At 35.0% G+C, this 25,252-nt stretch overlaps 1 protein-coding gene across 2 annotated transcripts in view; it reads left to right on the top strand.

The window, feature by feature from the left end:
- Nucleotides 1-25,252, top strand: part of OMA1 (OMA1 zinc metallopeptidase) — an 89,451-nt gene that overhangs the window by 45,725 nt on the left and 18,474 nt on the right. For both annotated transcript variants that reach the window (XM_059374898.1, XM_059374897.1), the window contains exon 8: nt 14,871-15,020. In XM_059374898.1, the coding sequence (XP_059230881.1) occupies nt 14,871-15,020 (150 nt within the window). The remainder of the gene's footprint in view (nt 1-14,870; nt 15,021-25,252) is intronic.

Genomic DNA, 25,252 nt, shown 5'->3' with positions numbered 1-25,252 from the left:
CTATAGTTTGGTGACTGTGGCCATTGCTGCTATGAACATTGGGGTACAGGTGTCCCTTTTCACTGCATCTGTATCTTTGCGGTAAATACCCAGTCAAAAACCTCCCAAAAAACAAGAGCCAGGACCTGACGGATTCCCTGGAGAATTCTACCAAACATTCAAAGAAGAAATAGTACCTATTTTCCTGAAGCTGTTTCAAAAAATAGAAACAGAAGGAAAACTTCCAGACACTTTTTATGAAGCCAGTATTACCCTTATCCCCAGACCAGGCAAAGACCCCACCCAAAAGGAGAATTTCAGACCAATATCCCTGATGAATACGGATGCCAAGATTCTCAACAAGTTCCTAGCTAATAGGATCCAACAGTACATTAACAAGATTATCCACTATGACAAGATGGGATTTATCCATGGGATGCAAGGATGGCACAACATTTGCAAATGAATCAGTATGATAGAAGAAATCAGTAAGAGAAGAGAGAAGAACCACATGGTCTTCTCAGTTGATGTAGAAAAAGCATTTGACAAGATAAGCATCTGTTCCTGATTAAAACGATTCAAAGTATAGGGATAGAGGGAACATTCTTCAACTTCATAAAATCTGTCTGTGAAAACCCCACAGTGAATATCATCCTCAATGGGGAAAAACTGACAGCCTTCCCTTTGAGATCAGGAACACGACAAGGATGTCCACTCTAACTCTTCTTTAAATGTCTTGTAGAACTCATTTGTGAATTCTGGGCTTTTCTTTTTCAGTAGGTGTTTTACTCTTGATTCAGTCTTCTTTCTTGTTTTAGATCTTGTCACATTTTTCTGTTTCTTCATGATTTGGTCTCAGTAAATTGTGTGTTTCTAGGGTTTGTCCATTTCTTCTAGATTTCCAATTTTGGGACATGTAACTATTTGTAGTTACAAATACGTAGTGATCCTTATGATCCTGTTTATTTCTGTGACTTTAGTTGTAATGTCTCCTCTTTAATTTCTGATTTTCTTTTCTCATTTTTTCTTAGTCTAGCTAAAGGTTTGTTAATTTAATTTCTCCTTTCAAAAGTCAGTTTTTATTACTTCATTGATTTCTTTTCCTGTTGCTTTTCTATTCTCTATTTTGTTAATTTCTGCTATAATCTTCATTATTTTCTTCCTTCTGCTAACTTTATACTTTGTTCTTTTTTATAGTTCCTTGAGGTGTAAAGCTGTGTTGTTTATTTGAGATCTTTTTTAATGTAGACATTTATTGCTATAAACTTCCTTTCTAATAATGCTTTTGTTGCATTGTGTAAGTTTTAATATGTTATATTTTTGTTTTTGTTTGTCATAAAACATTTTGTAATTTACCTTTTCATTTCTAATTTTATCCGTTGGTTTTTGGGAGTATGTTGTTTAATTTGCACATACTTGGAAATACTCAGTTTTCCTTCAGCTATTGGATTCTAGTTTCACTTCACTCTGGCTGGAAAAGCTATGTGTTTTGTGACCTAATGTGATCTGTCCTGAAGAATGTTCCATGTGTGCTTGAGAAAATGAGTATTCTTCTTATCTTGATTGGAATGTTTTGTAGATGTCTATTAGATCAATTTGGCATATAGTGTTAAAGTCTGCTGTTTCCATCTTGATTTTTTTGTCTGGAAGTTCTGTGCATTATTTAAAGTAGGGCCTTGCAGTCTCCCATATTATATTGTTGTCTGTTTCTCCTTTCGGTTCTACCAATGTTCATTGTGATGCTGGTGCATATATATTTGTAATAATTATATCTTCCATGTTTATTGATCCTTTTATCATTATATAATGTCCCTTTGCTTTTGTGACAGATTTTGTCTTAAATTGTGTTTTGTCTGACTTATGTATAGTCACCCCTGCTCTCTTTTGGTTACAGATTTGCATAGAATATTTTTTTTCCTAGCCCTTCACTTTCCAACTATCAGTGTCCTTTAAATAAGTCTTGGTAGACTGCATATAGTGGGATGTTATTTTTTCATTCTTTCAGAAACTCTTTGTCTTTTGAGTGAGGAGTATAATGCATTTACATTTCAAGAAATTGATAGGGAAAGAACTTACTGTTGCTATTTTAATTGTTTTCTCTTTGTATTACAGTTCTTTAGTCCTTAACTTCTGGTGCCATCACTGTATTTTGTTGATTTTTTTTTTGTATTGACATGCTTTGATTCCTTTTTATTTTGTATATCTTATATGGATACTTTCTTTGTGGTTACTATGGAACTTATGAAAATGTTTTGTAGTTATAATAGTCTATTTTAAGCCAATAATAATTTAACTTCAGTTATATACAAAATTTTATACTTTATGTTATTGATTTCACAGTTTACATATTTTTATATTGTATATTCACTAACATTCTTATAGTTATTTTTAATACTACTGACTGAACTAGAATTAAAATAATTTATCTGCTACTATTACATTATTACAGTATTCTGTATTTGTCTATATATTTACCTTTACCAGTGAGTTTTATACTTTCAGTGCTTTTGTATTGCTGTTTATAGTTCTTTTCTTTATTTTGAAGAGTTCTTTTAATGTTTCTTGTAAGGCAGTTCTAGTGGCAATGAAATCCCTTAGATTTTGTTTGAGAAAGTCTGTGTCCTTCATTCTTGAAGGACAGTTTTGGTCGACAATTTTTTTTTCAGCACTTTGAATATAATGTCCCACTCCCATCTGGCCCTCAAGGAGTCTGCTGGGAAGACTTGTGGAAGTGCCCTTGTATATACTGGTTTACTTTTCTTTCTTTTTTTCCCCCCCAAATTCTTTGTCTTTGACTTTTAAAAATTGCTTATAATGTGTCTATGTAATTGATATCTTTGAGTTCATCTTTCACAGTTTGTCTCTGGGTTTCCTGGATCTGGATATCCTTTTCTTCCCTAGTAGTGGAAAATTTTCAGCTGTTACTTCTCTGAGTAAACTTTGTGCTCTTTTCTCTCTCTTTCCTTCTCTGGGACTTCCATAATGCATATATTGGTCTATTGGATGGTGGGTGTTCTATAAATGCTTAAGTTTCCTTCATGCTTTTATTTTTATTTATTTATTTATTTTTTACTTTTCTGGATAATTTCCTGTGACTTGTCTTTGAGTTCACTGGATCTAAGTCTGCTGTTGAATTCTTATAGTAGCAAATTTTTCAGTGCATTTATTTTTCATTTCTAAGATTTCTGTTTGGCGTTTTTTAATATTTCTATCTCTGTTATTCTCACCTTTGTTTATGTATTTCTTTTGACCTGGGGGACTATCTTTATGAGGGTTACTTTGACTCTCTCCGGTAAATTACATACATGTTTCATTAGCATCACTTTCTGAAGATTTAAGTTTTTCCTGTAGGATATATTTCCCTGGCTGTTCATTTTCCTTGACCCGGAGTTGGTATCTTTACATTAGAAAAAAAAACAGCCAGCTTTTCCAGGCTTTGTGAACTGGCCTTCCACAGGAGAGGATCCTAACCAATTAGCCCAGCCAGAGATTTTGTGGCCCTCTCAAACCTTTGTGCCAATCCAACCCCATCTTTGTTCTTAGTGGAACCTAGACATCTCAGGTATGCCAGGTCCTTGGGGAGCCTGGGTGGCTCAGTGGGCTGAACTTCCAACTCTTGAATTTGGCTCAGGTCATTATTTCAGGGTGGTGAGATCAAGCCCTATATTGGGCTTTCTGCTGGGTGTGGAATCTGCTTAAGATTCTCTCTTCTGCCCCTCATATAAATAAATAAAGTACACCAGATCCCATCATTGCTCTGTGATAGGTGAATTGTAGGCATTTTCTCAGGCAACTCCCAGAAATGTTGGAACATTAAATATATGGTTCACTTTCTTTCCTCCCCAGGGAGGAGAAGCTCAGAGCTGGGGAATTTTGCCACTCACTCTTTGTTGGAGGGAGGGGCTATTGCAGTTGTTTGTGTGCTAGTTGAGACTGCTATCCTTATTCTCACTGGCCTCCAGGCCTACCATGTGCTACATTTCATCAATGCTTTGAGACAAGACAGAAGCCAGTTTCTTGGGCAGCCCTGGAAAAGTTGGAATATTGGATACATCATCCAGTTCTTTCCCTCACTAGGGAGAAGCTAGGGTAGGGTAGGGATTATGGCAAGAGGCTGTCCCAAATCTTCCTACTGGCTTTGATGTGTGTGATTCACAGTTGTCTAAGGTACAGGAGCCTCTAAGCTAGTTTCTGGATCTCTCAGAAAGAGAATTTGTGTGTATATTGTTAAATCAGTGTGTTTGTGTTGGGAAGAAGGGTCCATTGCTTCTTATTCCCATATCTTACTGATATCCCATCACTTATTTTTCACAAACTAGAAAAATATAAGTAAAATACCCCTTTTGAAAACAAAGTTATCTCACATTAGTGGTTCTTTGAATTTGGTTTTGGAAATACAGACACACTTCAGTATCTTTATCTTACTATTAAAGCAGATATCGTCAGTCCTTTTGGAATACTTTTAAGTTGGGAATGTTTTTCAGTCTGTGGGATAATTATTTTCTTTTATTTCTGAATATAAAATATTGCTTTAAAGATTGCCTTTGTGTTTTTTAAGAAGAGGGAGGTACTTTATTTTACTTTTGATTATCATTTTTATTTATTTTTGTTTTAGAGAGAGAGCATGCAAGTAGAGGGGAGGGGCAGAGGGGGAGGGAGAGAGAGAATCTCAAGTGGGCTCCGTGTTCAGTGTAGAGCCCAATGCAGGGTTTGATCTCATGACTCTGAGATCATAACCTGAGCCACAGTCAAGAGTTGGATGCTTAATGGACTGAGCCGCCCATTGCCCCTGATTAACACTTTTAGTGTGAAAAAATTTTGGATATTGTTTTGGTATGTGTAACAGAATACCTCATAGTAGATAATTCCTGGATTTATAATGTCTCTTGAAATGTTTATCTTAGTTTTCAAAAATCTTAGTTTTCAGGGGTTGTTTTGTTTTGTTTTGTTTTGAGCTACTATATGGGCTGTGCTTTTTAAAATGTAGTAACTGTTTCAACTTGTATTTTTATGAATTCTCTTAGAGGAATATGTTGTTTGCTTGTCTCATCTTGTATTTATATTATTATGAATATGTTGACCTGCTGTTGAAGGACATATTTTTGTGTTTTTAGAATTCAGTATCAAATAACTACTTATGTGTGGACACACACACACACACAAGCTCACACATGTTACATATGTATTTTACACATATATAGATATACATATATCTATATTTATTTTTATCTTAAATGGGTCACATATTTATTTTTATCTTAAATATATATTCCTATTTATAAATATGTACACATATCTGTCTATATATGTACAATAAGGTAAAATACTTTGGATTCTTTTAAATTTAGTGTATTTAGAGGTCTTAAAGAATTATGTTGCAGTTCTGATGGTGGAGTAGGAAACACTAGGGATTTGTTTCCCCAGATAGACTACAATTAAACCAACAGAGTCTGTCTGATTGTATCTATTTTGGCATCTGTTTAAAGCTTGTACCTTCCAGGGGAATACTGGACAATGAATTGTGCCTACGTTTGGTCAGTTTCACCTCTTACAACCTTACCTGCCACCTATCTTACCTGTGTCACATGGCAGTGCACAGGTTTCTGGAGCAGCATGTACACAGCTTGCCAGAGCCAGGGTAAGGAAAAGGTCCCTGTCCTTCAAGTATCAGTGATCTGTGCTCTAGTCACTGAATGTGGCTTTTGATCTTCAGGTGCATATAGGTGGGCAGCCATTGTTTTGTACTGCTCCTCATTTTAGCAGGCCCTGCGCCTAAACATCTGGTAACATTCCTCTCCCACCAACTCCCCACTTGATTTTTTTTTCCACTTTTTTGGTGAGGGGAGCCAGATACTGAAGACTAGGACTTTCGAAAACAACTGCATATTTGGGGAAAATTAGAAAATGACTGTGCATGCTCAGAAAAATCCCAAAGAGACATTATATTTATATCCCAGGCTAACCCTAGGCACAGAGATAGCGGTAGGAAAAAGAAAAAGAAAAAAAGACAAAGAAGGAAAAGAACAATAACAAAACAATAACAAAAATGGTAGACTCTGTTGAAGGGGTAGAATCTGATATCCAGAGTTTCATTATTAAATTCAAATGTCCACTGTTCACTAAAAAGGACAGGCATGTAAGAAACTGGAAAGTGTGGCCTATTCATAGAAAAAAAATTAAATTAGCAGAAACTGTCTCTTAAGAATATCTAATGGCAGACATACTAGACAATGACTTTAAAACAATTGTCTTAAAGATGATTAAAGAACTAAAGGAAAGTGTAAGTCAAGAAAGTGATTATGAACAAAGTGAAAATATCAGTATACAGCTAGACACCCCCCAAAAAAACTAACAAGAAATTTTGGAGCTGATAAATACAACGAAAAAATGGGCAGATTCAAAGGGAGATTTAACAGGCAGAAGAAAGAAGCAGGGAACCTGAAGGTAGGACAGTGGAAATTACCAAAGCTGAGGAACAGAAAAGATAGATTTAAGAGACCTGGGAGATGTGATCAAGAGGACCAACATATGCAATGTGGGAGTCCCAGAAGGAGAGGAGAGAAGGGGCAGAGAGAATATTTCAAGAAATAATGGCTGTTAGATGTCCATCAACAGTTAAAGGCATAAAGAAGATGTGATATATATATATAAGCAGCCATCAAAAAAAAAAAAATCTTGCCATTTGCAATGACGTGGATGGAACTAGAGGGTATTATGCTAAGCGAAATAAGTCAATCAGAGAAATAAAATTATCATATGATCTCTCTGATATGATGAATTTGAGAGGCAGAGCAGGGGTTTTGGGGGGAAGGGAGGGAAAAAATGAAACAAGTGGGACCAGGGAGGGAAACAATTTATAAGAGATTCTTAATCTCAGGAAACAAACTGAGGTTGCTGGAAAGGAGGGAGGTGGGAGGGATAGGATGGATGGGTGATGGACATTGGGAAGGGTATGTGATATGGTGAGTGTTGTGAATTGTGTAAGACTGTTGATTCCACAGAACTGTACCCCTGAAACAAACAATACATTATATGTTAATTTAAAAAAAGAAATAATGGCTGAAAACTTCCCTAATTTGATGAAATACATAAATATAAATGTCCAAGAAGCTCAGTGAACTTCAAGAAAGATGAACCCAGGGGTTATATGTTATAATAAAACTTCAAAAAGCCAAAGACATAGAGCAAATCCTGAAGTAGCAAGAGAGAAGTGAATCATCACATTCAAGGTATCTGCACTAAGATTATCAGCAGATTTCTCATCAGAAACTTTGTGGTCCAGAAGACAGTGTTTGTTATATCCAAAGTGCTATAAAAGAATAAAGCTGTCACTAAGAATCCTGTGTCCAGAAGAACTGTTTTTCAAAAGTGAGGGAGAAGTTAAGACATTGTCAGTTAAATGAAAGTTGAGGGAATTCATGACCACCAGAACTGCCCTGCAAAAGATGCTCAAGGGAGTCCCATTGGTAAGAAGAATGGATATAAGAAAGTAACTCAAAGCTTTTTGGAGAAATAAATATCTTAGTAAAGGTAAATATGTGGACATTTTCAAAAGCTACTATTATTATAACAGTTGTTTGTAACTATACTTTTTTGTTTCTGTACAATTTTAAAATGCCTTTGAATGTATACCTTTAAAGGAAATACCTTTAAAGAAAAAAAATTATTAGTATAAAAGCTAGTGTTACTATAAGGTTAGTTTATAATTCCAAATCTTGTTTTCTGTGTAATTCAGGGGACTGATGCTTTTAAAAGAATTACTTATTATTGTTATTATTTTGTTTATATAATATATAAAGATGTAATTTTGTTACATTAGAGACTGAAGAGAATGGAGACAGAGCCATGAAAGAGCAGAGTTTTTATATGTTGCTGAAGTTGAACTGGTATAAATTCTAAGTAGAGTGTATAAACTTAGGTTGTTAAATGTAATCTCCATGGTAATTAAAGAGAAGATAGCTGTAGAATATGCACACAAGGAAATGAGAAAGGAATTTAAATGTTTCACTACAAAAAATCAACTAAACAGAGAAGACGATAATGTAGCAAATGAGGGCAAAAAGGATAGCAGACATAGAGAAAACAGCACATTCATAGAAGTAAGTCCCTCTTTATCATTCATCACTTTAAATATAAATGGATTAACTTTCAGTCAAGAGACAGAGATTGCTAGAATGGATAAAAATACGTGATTCAACTATATGCTGTCTATAATAGACTAATCTGAGACCCAAGGACATAAGCATGTTGAGCATTATAGGATGGAAAAAGATATTCCATGCAAATAGTAACCAAAAGACAATAGGAGTGGCTATACTAATATCAGACAAAATAGACTTTTATTAAGAAAGATTACAAGATCATATGATAGTTGTCTTTCTCTGCTTGACTTATTTCGCTAAGCATGATACGCTCCAGTTCCATCCATGTTGTCGCAAATGGCAAGATTTCATTTCTTTTGATGGCTGCATAGTATTCCATTGTGTATATATACTGGAGACAAACCATAAGTGACTCTTAATCTCACAAACTGAGGGTTGCTGGGGGGAGGGGGGTTAGGAAAAGGGGGTGGGATTATGGACATTGGGGAGGGTATATGCTTTGGTGAGTGCTGTGAAGTGTGTAAACCTGGTGATTCACAGACCTGTACCCCTGGGGATAAAAATATATGTTTAGAGAAAATAAAAAATTAAAAAATATAAAATGTTTTTGCATCGTGGGGGTGAAAAAAAAGAAAGATTACAAGAGATAAAGAATGGTATTATGTAGCAAAAAAGGTTTGAAACAACAAGAAGATATAACATTTACAAAAATTTGTGTACTTAATTGCATACTACAGATATACATGAAGCAAAAACTGACAGGACTGATGGAGGAAATAGATAGTTCTGTAATAATAGTTGGAGACTTTAGTAGCTTTACCCAGAATAATGGATAGCACAACCAGATAGAATATAAAGAAATAAAGTACTTAATGCAGTAAACCAACTAGATCTAAGAGAACCTATAGAATTCTCTATTCCAAAACAACAGAATGTACACATTCTTCTCAAGGGCATATGGGACATTTTCCAGGATAGGCCATACATTAGGTCACAAATTCTCATAGATTAAGATATATATCATTCAGTGTATCTTCTCTGACCACAGTGGGATGAAGTTAGAAATAAGTAACAAAAATAAAACTGGAAAATTCACAAAACTGTGGATATATTTTTAAATTTTTTAAAAGATTTTTGTTTTTTTAAGTGATCTCTACACCTAATGTGGAGTTCAAACCTACAGCCCCAAGATCAAGGGTCTCATGCTCTTCTGACTGAGCCAGCTGTGTGTTCCAAAACAGAATAATTTTAAATAACCAATGGATTGAAGAAGAAATTAGAAGGAATTTAATAAAAAAACCTTTAGAAATGAATGAAAATAAAAACAAGATACAGAAAGTTATGAGATGCAGTGAAATCAGTGCTGAGTATAAAATTTATAGCTATAAATGCTTAGATTAAAAAACAAGATTTCAGATGTACACCCTAACTTACAAATTAATGGATTAGAAAAAGAACTATACCCAAAGCTAATAAAATGAAGGAAATAGTAAAGATTAGAGCAGAGCTAGAGAACAGAAAAACCATTAGAGAGAATCATTAAGATCAAAATTTGTTCTTTTAAAAGATCAACAAAATTTCCAAAACTTGAGCTAGCTGAAAAAGGAAAAAGTAAAGAAAATTCAAATTACCTGAAATCAGAAATGAAAGTGCAGAGCTTACTTATGATTCTAAAGAAATAAAAGGATTATAAGAAGATACTATGAACAATTGCATGCCAAACATTGGATAATCTAGATGAAATGGACAATTTCCTAGAAATACAAAAACCTTACCAATACTAAATCGTGAAGTAATAGAAAATTTGAATAGACCCATGACTAATAACAAGATTGAGTCAGTAATCAGAATCTAAGAATAAAGTCTGACACCATCCCTGGTAGATTCTACCAACCATGTAAAGATGAACTAATAACAGTTCTCAAACTTTCCCAAAAGATTGAAGAGGAAGGAATACTTCCTAACTCATTGTCTGAAGTTAGCATCATCCTGATACAAAGACAAAGATACTCCAAGCAAACTATAGACCAGTATTCCTTAAAAACATTGATGTAGAAGTCCCCAACAAAATACTAGCAACAGAATTCAGTAGCATTCTAAAAGGATATGCACCATAATCAAGAGAGCTTTATTTCTAGAATGCAAGCATGGTTGAGCATATAAAACTTGATCAAGGTAATATGCCACATCTAACAAAAGGAAGGGAAAAAACCCCACATGATCATTTTAATTGATGTAAAAATTTTTTGAGAATATTTAACACCTTTCATGATTAAAACACTCAACAAAATAAGAATGAAAGGAAGCTACATCAACATAATAAAAGCCACATATGAAAGACTCACAACAAACATACTACTCAGTGGTAAAAGACTGAAAGCTTTTTGTATAAGTTCAGGGACAAGGCGAGGATGTCCACTTTCACTTCTGTTCAACATAATACTGGAAGTTTGTAGTTAGACCAAGAAAAAGAAGTAAGAGTTATCCACATTGGAAAGGTAGCAGTAAGATTATCTTTGTTGGCAGATGATATGATCGTATATGTAGGAAACTGTAAAGATTACAAAAAAGGCGGTTTGAACTTAGTAAGTTAATTTGCAAAGTATCAGGATACAGTGTCAACACTCAAAAATTCATTTCTGTACACGAACAATGAACAATCTGAAAAGGAAATTATTAAAAACAACTCCATTTACAATAACCTCAGCAAGAATAAAAGATTTAGTAATTAATCAAGGAGGTGAAAGACACAGTGATAACTAAAAATTCATTGCTAAAACAAGAGAAAGAAATAGGAAGATCCTATGTTCATTTGCTGGAAAACTTAATATTTTAAAAATGTCAGTAGTGCCCAAAATAATCTACATATTCCTTACAGTACTTGTCAGAATCCCAGAGCTATTTTTTGCTTGCATTTTTGTAGAAATAAGAAAACTAAATCTAAATTTCATATGCAGTGTTAAACGACCCGAGTAGCCAAAACAGTCTTGAGAAAGAATAAAACTGGAGGGCTCACACTTCAGATTTCAAAACTTGCTACACAGCTACAGTAATCAAAACTGTGGTATTGACATGAAAGACATAGGCCAATGGAATAAAATAGCCCAGAAATGAGTTTTTTGTCAAGGATGGAAACTGGGCAAAGGACAGTCTTTTCAATAAATGATGCTGGAAAACTGGATATCCAGAGAAAGAATGAAATTGGACCCTTACATAATACTGTATACAAAAAATAATTGATAATGAATCAGGAACCTAAGTGTAAAACCTAAAATAGTAAGACTCCTAGAAAAAATATACAGGATCAAAACTTCATAACATTGGATTTGGTCGTGATACCTTGGATATGACACCAAAAACACAGGTAGCAAAAGAAAAAATTAGGCAAATGAACTTCATGAAAATTAAAAAAAAAAAAAGTTTTTGCATCAAAAGACACCATCACAGTAAAAAGACAACCCACAGACTGGTAGAAAACATTTGCTAATCATATATCTGATAAGCAATTAATATCCAGAATACAGAGGATTTTTAAAACCTAACAATAATACAAACGATCTGATTGCAGAATGGACGAAGAACTTGAATAGACAGGTCTCCAAAGAAGATATGTCAATGCCACTAAGCACAGAAAAAGATTCTCAACATCACTGATCATTAGATAATGCAAATGAAAACTATAATGAGATATTACCTCATACTCATTAGGATAGCTACTGTCACAAGAATGGAAATTAACAAAGGTGAAAATGTGAAGAAATTGGAACACTTGTACATTGTTGGTGAGAATGTAAAATGCTAAGCCAACTGTGAAAATGATGTGGTAGTTTCACAAAAAAATTTAAATTCAACGCCCATACAATCCAGCGGCTCCTCTTCCAGATATATTCCTCAACATATTGAAAATGTCTTCAAAAAGGTATTTATTTGTATACCCGTGTTCATAGCAGCATTATTCACAGTAGCTAAAATGTGAAAGCAACCCAAGTGTCCCTTGACCAATGAATGGATAAGCAAAATGTGGTATAGACATACAAGATACTGTTCAGTATTAAAAAGGAAAGAAATTCCGCAGTATGCTCTAATACTGGATGAACCTTGAGGACATGGAAGCTAAGTGAAGTAAGGCAGTCACAAGAAGACAAATAGTGTATGATTTCATTTGTATCAGGTACTTAGAATAGTTAGAATCATAATGACAGAGTTTGTAATGGTAGTCATCCAGGATGGGGGTGAGAGGAGAAGGGGGAATTATTTAAGAGCTGTATACAAAATGAGCTATACGGATGGTTCATGGTGGTGGCTGCACATCAGTGTGAGTGTACTTAATACCTGTGAACTGTACACTTAAAAAGGGTTAAGATGGCAAAATTTTTATTTATTTTACCATGATAAAAACAATCGTATTGTTTTGAACACTGAATAAAGTCTACTTGGATTTCAAATTATTTTTTCTTTTCATTTTCCCAGCATTTGAAAATACTTTGATGGTGTTTGTTAAAAACGGAGTGGCGGGGCGCCTGGGTGGCTCAGTGGGTTAAGCCGCTGCCTTCGGCTCGGGTCATGATCTCAGGGTCCTGGGATCGAGCCCCACATTGGGCTCTCTGCTCAGCAGGGAGCCTGCTTCCTCCTCTCTCTCTGCCTGCCTCTCTGCCTGCTTGTCATCTCTCTCTGTCAAATAAATAAATAAAATCTTTAAAAAAAATAAAAATAAAAAAAAATAAAAACAGAGTGGCATGGATGTTGACTAGATCAGCATGATATTGTGTATTTGCCTTTTTGTGTGTCACAATCTCACTGTTTTAAGGCTAAAAGCATATTCTTTTTAATAGCACATTTTACAGTACAGTGTGAGTTTTTTCTTAATTGTCATAATCAAAAGTAAACTAGTTGGGAAATATAATCACTTTAGCCAATCACTGCTTACAGAAAAAATTGGAAATGTCAATAAATTGAACAGGCTTATTATAATATTTACTGAATCACCCTACATAGGATTTGGAAATAATTATATTATAAAAGTAATATACTTCATATAATTCAGAAATAAAAGTCCTGCTCTTTCTCCATCATCAAACACCCTACTTATACTCTTAGGGTAGCTACTACTATTAACAGTTTCTTAAATTGCCTTCCAGAATTGTTCTTTGTATAGATAAGTATATGTGTATGAGTGTCTGATGGAATTATGCACAAATATACAAGACATGTATATCTTATTTGTTAAAAAAGTTAAACGTTTATAAATATTTTGAATAACTTAAATATGTTCTTTAGCACACACACTGAGGAAAACTAGGAAAATTGATAGGCACATTAAAAATATAACAAAAATATAATTTCATTTCTTTACGTTGAAGTCTTTTAATTATTCTAGTGGTATAGATTAAGAATAAAATTTCTATAATGCAGTTTAATAATAGATGAGATTATAAATCCTTATTTTTATGAAAACAAAATATTAATTTGTGTGGAAGATTTTTGCCCTCAATACGTGTTCTTAATACCTGTCATATTGAAAATAGTGGGTTATCTCTGGGAGTGCGATTACTGTAAATATTGTACAGGAGTAGCTTTGGCTTCTCTAATACCATGTTGTATGAGTTTTTTTTTTTTTAAAGTAATGAGCACATTCTACTTTTATTAAAATGCTAGAAAAAATTTTTTCATTGCAGTCATTTTTATTTTTGTTTGTTTCTTGCTACCTTTTCATTTGCTTTGTTTTATTTGTTTTTATTTTTATTACAGTTAACATACAGAGTTATATTTTTTCAGGTTATAATTTAGTGATTCAGCAGTTCCATGCAACACCCAGTGCTCATCATGATAAATGAACTCCTTAATTCCCACCACTTATTTCACCCTTCCCCTCATTCTCCTCCCCCCTAGTAATCATCAGTTTATTCTCTGTAGTTAAGAGTCTGTTTCTTGCTTTGTCTTTCTCTTATTTTTTTACCTTTGCTTGTTTGTTTTGTTTCTTAAATTGCACATGAGTGAAATCACATGGTATTTGTCTTTCTCTGATTTATTTTGCTTAGCATTATGCTGTCTAGCTCCATCTATGTCACTGCAAATGGCAAGATTCTTTTTGATGGCTCAGTAATATTCCTGTGTGTGTGTGTGTGTGTGTGTGTGTGTGTATTATACCACATCTTCTTTATTCATTCGTTGATCATTGGACACTTGGGGTGCTTCCCTATTTTGGCTGTTATAAGTAGTGCTGCTATAATTATAGGGGGCATATATCCATTTGAATTAGGGTTCTTCTATCTTTTGGGTAAGTACCCAGTAGTGTGATTGCAGGATTGCAGGGTAGTTCTAATTTTAATTCTTTGAAGAACCTCCATACTATTTTCCACAGTGGCTGCACCATATTGCATTCCCATCAGCGGTGCACGAGTGTTCCTTTTTCTCCAGATCCTTGCCATTACCTGTTGTTTCTTTTGTTTTTTATTTTATCCATTCTGACAGGTGTAAGGTGGTATCTCATTGTGGTTTTGATTTGCATTTCCCTGATGATGTGATGATGAACATCTTTTCGTGTGTCTTTTGGCCATTTGTGTGTGTTCTTTGATGAAATAAATCTCTGTTCATGTCTTCTGCCCATTTTTAATTGGATTATTTGTTTTTTGAATACTGAGTTTTATGAGTTCTTTTTCTATTTTGGGCACTAGCCCTTTATCAAATATGTCATTTGCAAATAATGATAGAAAATATCTTTAAAACATAATGATATAAATTTTTAAAAATGTTCTCATAACATTTTAAAAAAATTAATTCTGGTTTTAGGCTTGTGTGGACGTCAGAGCCAGTTCAGTGTTTTGGCAGCAGATGGAATTTGCAGATAGTCTCCAGGGCCATCCCAAGTTGCCAGAATGGTTATCCACACACCCTTCTCATGGAAATCGAGCTGAGCACTTGGATAGACTCATACCTCAGGTGAGCTAACGCTGTATAAGGCAAGACATTGTTTTTACTGTATCATTTATTTATTTATTTATTTATTTTTAAAGATTATTTATTTATTTATTTGACAGATAGAGATCACAAGTAGGTAGAGAGGCAGACAGAGAGAGAGGAGGAAGCAGGCTCCCGGCTGAGCAGAGAGCCCAATGTGGGGCTCGATCCCAGGACCCTGGGATCATGACCTGAGCCAAAGGCAGAGGCTTTAACCCACTGAGTCACCCAGGCGCCCCTCATTTATTTTTAATGTAGTTACTTCTTGTGCTTAGAGAGTTTTAGTCTAGCCTATCAGAAATTTTGATCACTATAATTATGGATTATTGGTTTTCATAGAATTTGACTGAAAAATAAAAGTCCTGCTTGTACATAAGTCTTGGGAAATAAATTCCTGTTCAGTTTACCTTTCTTGATGGTGAAAGTTTAACCTTTTTAGAATCATACCTTTTAATTTTAACTGATTTGGTGAAAGTCTAAAACTCAAAGTATGTATTTTTCAACATATTGATCATAATTTAGTCTTGGTGATTTCAGTTTTGTTAAAAACGTTGTTAAAAATACCAGTTGATGGGGCGCCTGTGTGACTGAGTGGGTTAAAGCCTCTGCTTTGGCTCAGGTCATGATCCCAGGGTCCTGGGATTGAGCCCCCATATCATATCAGCCCTCTGTTCAGCTGGGAGCCTGCTTCCTCTGTGCTCTCTCTCTCTCTGCCTGCCTCTTTGCCTACTTGTGATATCTGCCTGTCAAATAAATAAATAAAATCTTTCAAAAAAAATACCAGTTAATGAACTGTGTTTGGCTTAATTAATTATGCTTGTTTGTTTTGATAGTGATGCTGGAATTTGTTTTCTTAGAAAAAAATCTTTTTGTATTAGTTTGCTTTTTGGTTATTTGTTTATAAGAAATGTGCTCTGTGGTGTTCGTTCTTTTTTGGTAGAATTCCTGAATGGATCAAGTTTGAAGCAGCTTTCTCACAAGTAGTTTTCACTGTCTTCTGAAAAATCTTTTGACTTAACATCATTCAAAATGTTTTCTATAGTTACAACATCAGTACAAAATGGATGTCAGGCATCTCTAAGCCAGGCTACATCTCTCCTCTTGAATTAAATTTGCTGGTTGGTTATAAAAGCAGAATATACTTTAGGAATTTAAGAATTGGTATTGGTCTGTTTGCTAAAGGATAAAAAGAGATCCGGGACTTTCAGTATGATTTCAAATTCAGTCAAGAAATACTGGGTTTCTTTTATAAGAAAGAAATGATGCTAGTAAGTAGAGGGGATACAAAGAGACATAAGACATGATTCTTGATACTTTCATACTAAGATAAGATACAAATTGATTCTTAATACAATAGGGAATATGATTTACCATAAGAAAAGTAGAAATGTGGTGGTATGCAACTTGAAGGAATAATAACTGGCATCTAGTTTGGAATGGGAAGCAATCACAAGATTCATTGATTCATTTATGTGATCAATATTTGTTGATACTCCACAAATAAGTGAAACCATATGATAATTGACTCTCTGCTTGACTTATTTCACTCAGCCTAATTTCTTCCAGTTCCATCCATGTTGCTACAAAAGTTGGGTATTCAGACTTTCTGATGGAGGCATAACACTCCATAGTGTATATGGACCACATCTTACTTATCCATTCATCCTTTGAAGGGCATCTTGGTTCTTTCCACAGCTTGGCGACCGTGGCCATTGCTGCTATAATCATTGGGGTACAAATGGCCCTTTTTTTTACTACATCTGTATCTTTGGGGTAAATAGGGAAGCTCTATTTTTAATTTCTTGAGGAATCTCCACGCTGTTCTCCAAAGTGGCTGCACCAACTTGCTTTCCCACCAGCAGTGTAAGAGGGTTCCCCTTTCTCCACATCCCCTCCAACACATGTTGTTTCCTGTCTTGCTAATTTTGGCCATTCTAACTGGTATAAGGTGGTATCTCAATGTGGTTTTAATTTGAATCTCCCTGATGGCTAGTGATGATGAACATTTTTTCATGAGTCTGATAGCCATGTGTATGTCTTCATTGGAGAAGGGTCTGTTCATATCTTCTGCCCATTTTTTGATATGATTATCTGTTTTGTGTGTGTTGAGTTTGAGTTCTTTATAGATCCTGGATATCAACCTTTTGTCTGTACTGTCATTTGCAAATATCTTCTCCCATTCTGTGGCTTGCCTCTTTGTTTTGTTGACTGTTTCCTTTGCTGTGCAGAAGCTTTTGATCTTGATGAAGTCCCAAAAGTTCATTTTTGCTTTTGTTTCCTTTGCCTTTGGAGACATATCTTGAAAGAAGTTGCTGTGGCTGATACCGAAGAGGTTACTGCCTATGTTCCGCTCTAGGATTCTGATGGATTCCTGTCTCACGCTGAGGTCTTTTATCCATTTCGAGTTTATCTTTGTGTACAGTGTAACAGAATGGTTGAGTTTCATTCTTCTACATATAGCTGTCCAGTTTTCCCAGCATCATTTATTGAAGAGACTGCCTTTTTTCCTGTTTTGTCGAAGATTATTTGACCATAGAGTTGAGGGTCCATATCTTGGCTCTCTACTCTGTTCAACTGGTCTATGTGTCTGTTTTTATGCCAGTACCATGCTGTCTTGGGGATCACAGCTTTGTAGTAAAGCTTGAAATCAGGTAACGTGATGCTTCCAGTTTTATTTTTGTTTTTCAATATTTCCTTAGCGATTCGGGGTCTCTTCTGATTCCATACAAATTTTTGGATTATTTGCTCCAGCTCTTTGAAAAATACCAGTGGAGTTTTGATTGGAATGGCATTAAAAGTATAGATTGCTCTAGGCAGTATAGACATTTTAACAACATGGAGGACATGGGGAGATGGAGAGCAGAAGGGAGTTGAGGGAAATTGGAAGGGGAGGTGAACCGTGAGAGACTATGGACTCTGAAAAACAACCTGAGGGTTTTGAAGGGGTGGGTGGTGGGAGGTTGGGGGAACCAGGTGGTGGGTATTAGGGAGGGCACGGATTGCATGGAACACTGGGTGTGGTGCAAAAACAATGAATACTGGGGCACCTGGGTGGATCAGTGGATTAAAGCCTCTGCCTTTGGCTCAGGTCATGATCCCAGAGTCCTGGGATCGAGCCCCACATCTGGCTCTCTGCTCTGCAGGGAGCCTGCTTCCTCCTCTCTCTCTCTGCCTACTGCGATCCCTCTCTGTCAGATAAATAAATAAAATCTTAAAACAAAACAAAACAAAAAACAAAAAAATAAAATACTGTTACGCTGAAAAGAAATAAAAAATGAAAAAAAAAATTTGTTGATACTCATCTCTAATCTGCTATTATGTGTTCTGTAGCCAGGGAGTGAGTGAGGACAAAACAAAAACAGTCTTTGTTTTCTTGGAGCGAACATTTTCATTAGGTAATTCCATAATAAACAAACATACAATATGTCAAGTGGTGATATACATGAGGGGGAAATATAAAGCAGGTTAAAGGTAGTAAAGAGGGCTGGGAAGCAAAGAAGATTTACTACTAGTCTGTGTTCATGTGTCAAAGAGAGGGCCCCACTGAGTAGAACCTGGAAAATCCATGGAGCAAATCCTGTGACTATATGGAGGGAGTCTCTTGGGCTGAGGAAGTAGCCAGTGTACGGGACCTAAAGTGAGAGTATGTTGTGTCTGTTCAGGGAATAGCCAGGAAGACATGGCAGCTGAATGGAATAAGGAATGTGGGGAAAATGGTTGAGATGTGGAGGGACAAGACCATGAAGGGTCTTTTAAACCATTGTAAGGACTTCTATTTCAAATGACGAGGGAATCTAGTAGAAGATTTTCAGCAGAGGAGTGAGTTGACCTGACTCATGTGTTTTATAGTGATCATTGGGGCTCCTGTGTGGAAAGTGGAATGTAATGGGGCAATAGTAGAATCAGGGAGACAATTTAGGAGGCTCTTGCAGTAATCCTATTAAGACACTATGAAGGCAGAAGAGAGTGAGAGAAGTGGTTACATTTTGGATATATTTTGAAAGGAATGATGACAGAATTTATTGACAGCTTGGGCATGCTTTGTATCTTTCATGAGCATTGGAGATGGCCAGACATGGGTTCTTAAAACCTTTCCTAAATATATTTCATTTATGCTCCTAATTCAAAGAAAAAAATTTTTTAGGAAGATATAACAGTGAAATTTACTTGATACAATAGATAGTAATCATTCATCTTAAAAGGGCAACATAAGACTGGGATCATATGTGTTTCATTAGTAAGTGATGTGTACTGAAACTCACTGGTTCTGAGACCCAGGGACCTTGTACTGCCCTGGGAAGTTTAGCCTATCTCTAAAGTCATAATAATCACGTGATTTTCTTTTAGAATCCCCTTCCTTTGCATGTTTGCTCAGTGGAATTCTAAAAATATATGGCTTGCTTAAACTGAATAATGAATTCTAGACAACTTTCATCTGAAGCTTGTTGTAAATTCTGTAAAAAAAAAATGTGCTTTAGCAAAGTCTTTAAAATAATAATGAATTGATTAGTGTATATGAGGAAAAGTGGTTGGAGAAACAAATATGTTATTTGGGAACCAATGATGAAAAACACTGGGAGATTTTTTTTTTTATTCTAAAAATAAACTACCCTAGTTCAGAAACTTAATTTGAAAACCTCATATAATTTCTTATATTTTTCCCCCAAGTGATTAAATTCAATTTGAAAGTAATAAAACTCTACTACAATATTGGGAATAATTCAGCGGTTGAAGTGAAGCTGATAGTGCAAGAGTATACTGTTAATTAGAATACATGGTCATAATTCAGAGATTGGAATTCCCTACCATTGTAGGTCTAATTTCTATAATGAAACAAAGTGATTCCTCAGGCAATTTATAGAATTATGTGAGTCTATATACTACTGCTAAGGACTACTTTTTTTGTTGTTGTAGTTAAGATTTATTTAAGAGATTTCTTTTGCTTTTGTATGTTTGTTTTTTTAACTTATGTGAGTACAGTGTTACATTCTACCTATAAAGCTCCTGTCCTTTGACATTCCTGACAGTATGCTTGAGCGATGTACGTCTCAAAGGTAGTTAGAAATACAGCATCAGAACACAGAAAAATCTAGGCAAGAGATGAGGATTTCAGAATCACCTGAAAAATGTGATATTTGAAGCAGGGTAGATGAGTTCACTTAGGAAGCAAACAGAAAAAGATTCTGGACAGAGTTAACAGTATAAAGTAGGTTACCTATTTGACTGGTAGGAAGAAGATTGAGCCTGTAATAAATCAGATTTATAGGAGGAGAAAAGATCAAGAAAATAAGGAAAGTAAGATTCTTTGGTTCTATGAAAACACAAATGTTGATAATTTTGATTTTTTTTAAAATTAACTTATTGAAGACAGTATATTTTTTATTTCTTACTGGATTCTCTGAATATCATCAAAGAAATGTATTATTTCCTACCATAGCATATCAAGATTGAAAATATTTTAAATCTATATTTTGTGCATTTGATAAATATTATTTGTTAATGCCAGGCCATAGGTGTTACAAGTGTTGTGAACAAAATACATAAAAATCCCTACCCTCATGAAGCTTATGCAGTAAAGGGAGACAGACAATAAGTAACATTAATTAGTAATGTACAGACTAGATCACTGATATATTGTATACTGATCAGTAATGAGTGTTAAGAGAAAAATAAAGGAAGAACAAATATATTAGTCAGCTTGGGCTGCCATAGCAAAATACTAGAGACTGGGTGACTTAAGCAACAGAAATTTATTTCTTCACAGTTCTGAAGGGTAGAAGTCTAAGATCAAGGTTCTGACTTAAGCAATAGCAATTAATTTTTTCAGAATTCTTAAGGCTGGAAGTCCAATAATTTCCTGGCAGATTCAGTTTCTGGTGAGGTCTTTCTGGCTTACAGATGGCTGCCTTCTAGAGCATTGTGTCCTCACCTGGTGGAGAGAGTGAGTATATTGGTGTCTCTTCTTTTTCTTGTAAGGGGATGTTAATCCCTCATGAAGACTCCCGACCTCGTTTAAACCTAGATTACCTCCCCAAACCCCATCTCTAAATAATTTCTAATAATCTCTAAATAATCACATTAGAGGTTAAGGCTTCAACATAAGAATCTGGGGTGGGGGGACAGCCCAGTCTATAGTGGATAGGTAATATGTGAGCAGAGGTGGTCGAGGTCCTGGAATTGCTGTTTGAAATGGGGTTAGTCAGAGAAGGTTTCACTGAGTAGATGGTATTTGAAGGAAGAAATGAAATAAATGAAAGAATGAATCATGTGGCTTCTTTGGCCAACACGCTTCCAGGCAGAAGACATAGTAAGTACCAGGCTCTGAGGTAGGATTGAGCCTGGTGTATTTGAGGGACAGCAAGGAGACCAGTGTGGCTGGATGGGGTAAACAAAGGAAAGTGGAGAGTGTGGATTTTGAAGCCAGTGTAAGGACTTTGGCTTTTGCTTACAGATGGGACACCAATGGAAACTTTTAAGCAGAGAACTAGAGGAGTAACAGGATTGACTTGTGTTTGGAAAGAATGTGATAAATAGCTCCTACAAAGCACTAAAATCATATTGTTTTAAGTATTTTAATATAGTATGTTATTCATAATATAGATTGATTTCCTTGTTTTGTTTTGCTTTTAAGATTTTATGTATTTATTTGACAGAGAGAGAGAGAGATCACAAGTAGGCAGGGACGCAGGCAGAGAGAGAGGAGGAAGCAAGCTCCCCACTGAGTAGAGAGCCCAATGTGGGGCTCCATCCCAGGATCCTGAGATCATGACCTGAGCTGAAGGCAGAGCCTTAACCCACTGAGCCACCCTGGTGCCCCTTGTTTTGCTTTTAAAAATCAAGAAAATGCCCCCAAGTTAGAAAAAAACTGTACCTTTGCTATTTTTTAATGTGTATTCTGCAATGAAGCATGTATAAATGCCTAGTTAAATATAATCCTGTAATCCACCAGCATTTAAAAATGATAAATATAGGGTTATAGTATTAATAATATTTATAGTTAATAAGATGATATGCTATAATTTTATTTACTTGAAATAATCAGTTAAATTTAGGAAACAAATATTCCACACATTTTGGTTACCATAACAACTTGGGGGAAAAATTGAAGAACAGATGTTAAATCAACCTGTTGATGTTTAATGGTATGACAGTTTTAAAATTATACTTAACACTGTTCAGATTTTAAATTTATGTGTAACATAAGTTGTCCTTGAAAGAGATCCCTTATTTAACTTTCTTTCTATAAAGATTGTTATAAAATATGGATGAATAGATGTGAATAAAGGAAATGGTATGATAACCCAGGATAGAAATTTACTTGAAAGATTTATTTTACAATGGAAAGGATTCAGACTGAATTTTTTATTTTATGTTTCTCTCACTGACTTACTCTCTGCCATCTGGGGGAAGGATATGGAGAATGTTAGAATGTCTAGGAAAAACATTTAATTTGGCCTTACTTCTGTTTAGGGTTATGTTATAATAATTTTGAGTAGGATTTATTTTTTAATGACTCTTAGAACTTTCAATGTCAGCCTTATTTGTAAACTGTTTTTTAAATCTTGGTGTTCACATTTACAGCATTCAGTTTTTATAGATACTGGCAGGCTGTAAATGCATTCATTTTAATCTCATTTTATCTTGAATTCTTTAAACTTTCAGGAAGCTGGGGGTTGAGAACTTATAAATCATTCCCATGCATTTATAATTGGACAAAGTAAATGCATAAATCATTAATATTATAAATCTCATGAGTAGAAAATATGAGTGTTTAACATTGAAGTGAAATGTTGTTGTTGGCCAGTGTACACAAACATACACTGTTCACCTTACAGAATTTCATTTTGTCTGACATGGAGAGTGTTGAGGAAAAGGCAAATATCATAGCAGCTACTGTAATTGAATTGGCCTCTGAATCATATAAAGCCAGGAAGCCTGACAGTAACATTGTCTAAAACCTTAACAAAATATTATGGTTCATGGGATGTGTATCTACTTGAGGCTGAAGTGAATGGGCTATTAGAAAAAATTGCTTTTAGGGGGGAAAGAAAAGTATGATATTTTTAGAAAAACGTGTTAAAAAATGGAGGTGATTTTTTTTCTTGAAATGACTTGGCTTCTACTTTCGAAGGAAGCTTTTAATCTAATTATGAAGCTTCTCTGGCCATTAAGTTTTTTTCTCCTTTTTTTCTCTTTTTTTTAAACATAATTATTGTGGCTTATTTTTTATGAAAAAGTAATTGCTGCTTTACTTGATATGTAGTGCCTAGAAGAATCCTGATGTGTACCAGCAGTTTTTTCAAAAATACTTCAGTTGTTATCAGAATAAATACAGCCATTTCATAATGTATTGCTCTTTTATGTCAGGAGTGGTTGATTATAAAATTTATTTGAAATTTTTTTCTTATTTATCATTCTAGAGGAAGATTGACATGTGTCAAGGTGGTCTTAATTTTTAAATTTTTTGTATTTATTAAAATTCTTAGTTATTTAAATAATTAACTTTTTTTAGACCACTTCAGAACTATTCAGATTCCAATTCCCATTGCAGTTTATGAAAGGAAATGAAATGAATTAGAGGGAAAACATTTTTAGAGGTAAAATCATGACTTACACAAATATAAGATGAATAGTATCTCATAATAACTCTTATTCTGGGGAAGCCCCCCCCCCCCCCCCCCCCAGTTTATATTCTTCTAAAGGTAGTTAGGAGAGGAGCAAAATCTTCTCTTGAGGCCACAGGGTTTTATTGCCTTCAACTCAAAATAGTCCACATGCCAATAAGATTTTAACTTATTATTACTGAGAGAGCCAGTAATATGTTATAGCTGCTCTCTGGAAAATTTCAGAACCATAGGTACATAGACAATCAGGAATGCTGAACTGACTTTACAGACAGATGCAAAACTGATCTATTCATGAGGCAATGATCAATTGCATTCCACCAGATAGTTTGCCTACATTCCTACAGACATGTATTATTTGCATTGTTATTAGTTTTCTACAGATTATGGAGTTGTAAAACAGCTCTAAGGCCTTGAAAGGCAGAATTGACACTCAAGGATGCACTTGATAGGATATCCAGTGTTCTTTTTTGCCCACTTCAAAGTTTTTCACAATTTCTTCTGTTTTTATTTTCTGTGGTCATCCATTTGCCTTTCAAGTAAAGACACTAAATCAAATCATTCTGTCAGGCTAATATATAAACAGAAGTTTTTGTTTTGTTGTTTGTAAGTAGCCACATAGCCATTATCCTTATTGTATTTCTTTTCTGTCTCTTAAAGTAACAAACTACTATTCTCATTCATTCATGTTAAATTTGTTTCTAATGAGTTTTTGATTGACGGTATTGATGTTAAAATCCTAGGCTTTTTTTTTTTCTTTTTTTTTTTTTTTTTGTATATGCTTGCCTACAGAAATTAAGGGAGAGAGCTTGAAGTGGGGTATAAAGGGATTGGTTTCATTTTTTAGGATGTTGGGGAGAAAATATTTTTATATACCTTCAAAGGTTCTTCTGGCTGATCTAAATTAAATTGACATGAAATAGATTAACCCGAGAAAAATGAGTTTAATTTTGTAAATATGGGAACCCCGCATACTTGAGAAGTTTAAAGACAGGTAAAGTGAAGTATATATGCCATTGTGTGCTAAGGAATGGGATAAGGCCCTGAGGCTTCAGAGGGGAGGAGAGCAAGTCACATGGCAATAAGAGGAAGAGCAGATACTTGGTAAGGAGATGTTTGCTCTTTCATACAGATGGGTCACTGAGATAAAATTTATTTCTGGTAATAACTCTTATTCTGGGGAAGCCCCCCCCCCCCCCCGCCCCAGTTTATATTCTTCTAAAGGTAGTTAGGAGAGGAGCAAAATCTTCTCTTGAGGACACAGGGTTTTATTGCCTTCAACTCAAAATAGTCCACATGCCAAAATGGCACATTTTAGGGAGACTTTTTCTGCATCCCTTCAAGGAAAAACATTTAAACCTTTCATGAGTTATTTTGAACTAAAATTATAGATATAAAATCAAGAATGGGGGCACAGAAATGCAGAAATGACAAGACACTGGAGGATAGGGAGGAAAAACATCTTTAAAAGAATTTTTATTATAGGGGCGCCTGGGTGGCTCAGTGGGTTAAGCCGCTGCCTTCGGCTCAGGTCATGATCTCAGGGTCCTGGGATCGAGTCCCGCATCGGGCTCTCTGCTCAGCGGGGGG

The sequence above is a fragment of the Mustela nigripes genome, chromosome 14 (assembly GCF_022355385.1).
Source record: "Mustela nigripes isolate SB6536 chromosome 14, MUSNIG.SB6536, whole genome shotgun sequence".
NCBI lineage: Eukaryota > Metazoa > Chordata > Mammalia > Carnivora > Mustelidae > Mustela > Mustela nigripes.
Note: the sequence above shows the minus strand (reverse complement) of the source record. Positions and strands in the feature narration are given on the sequence as shown.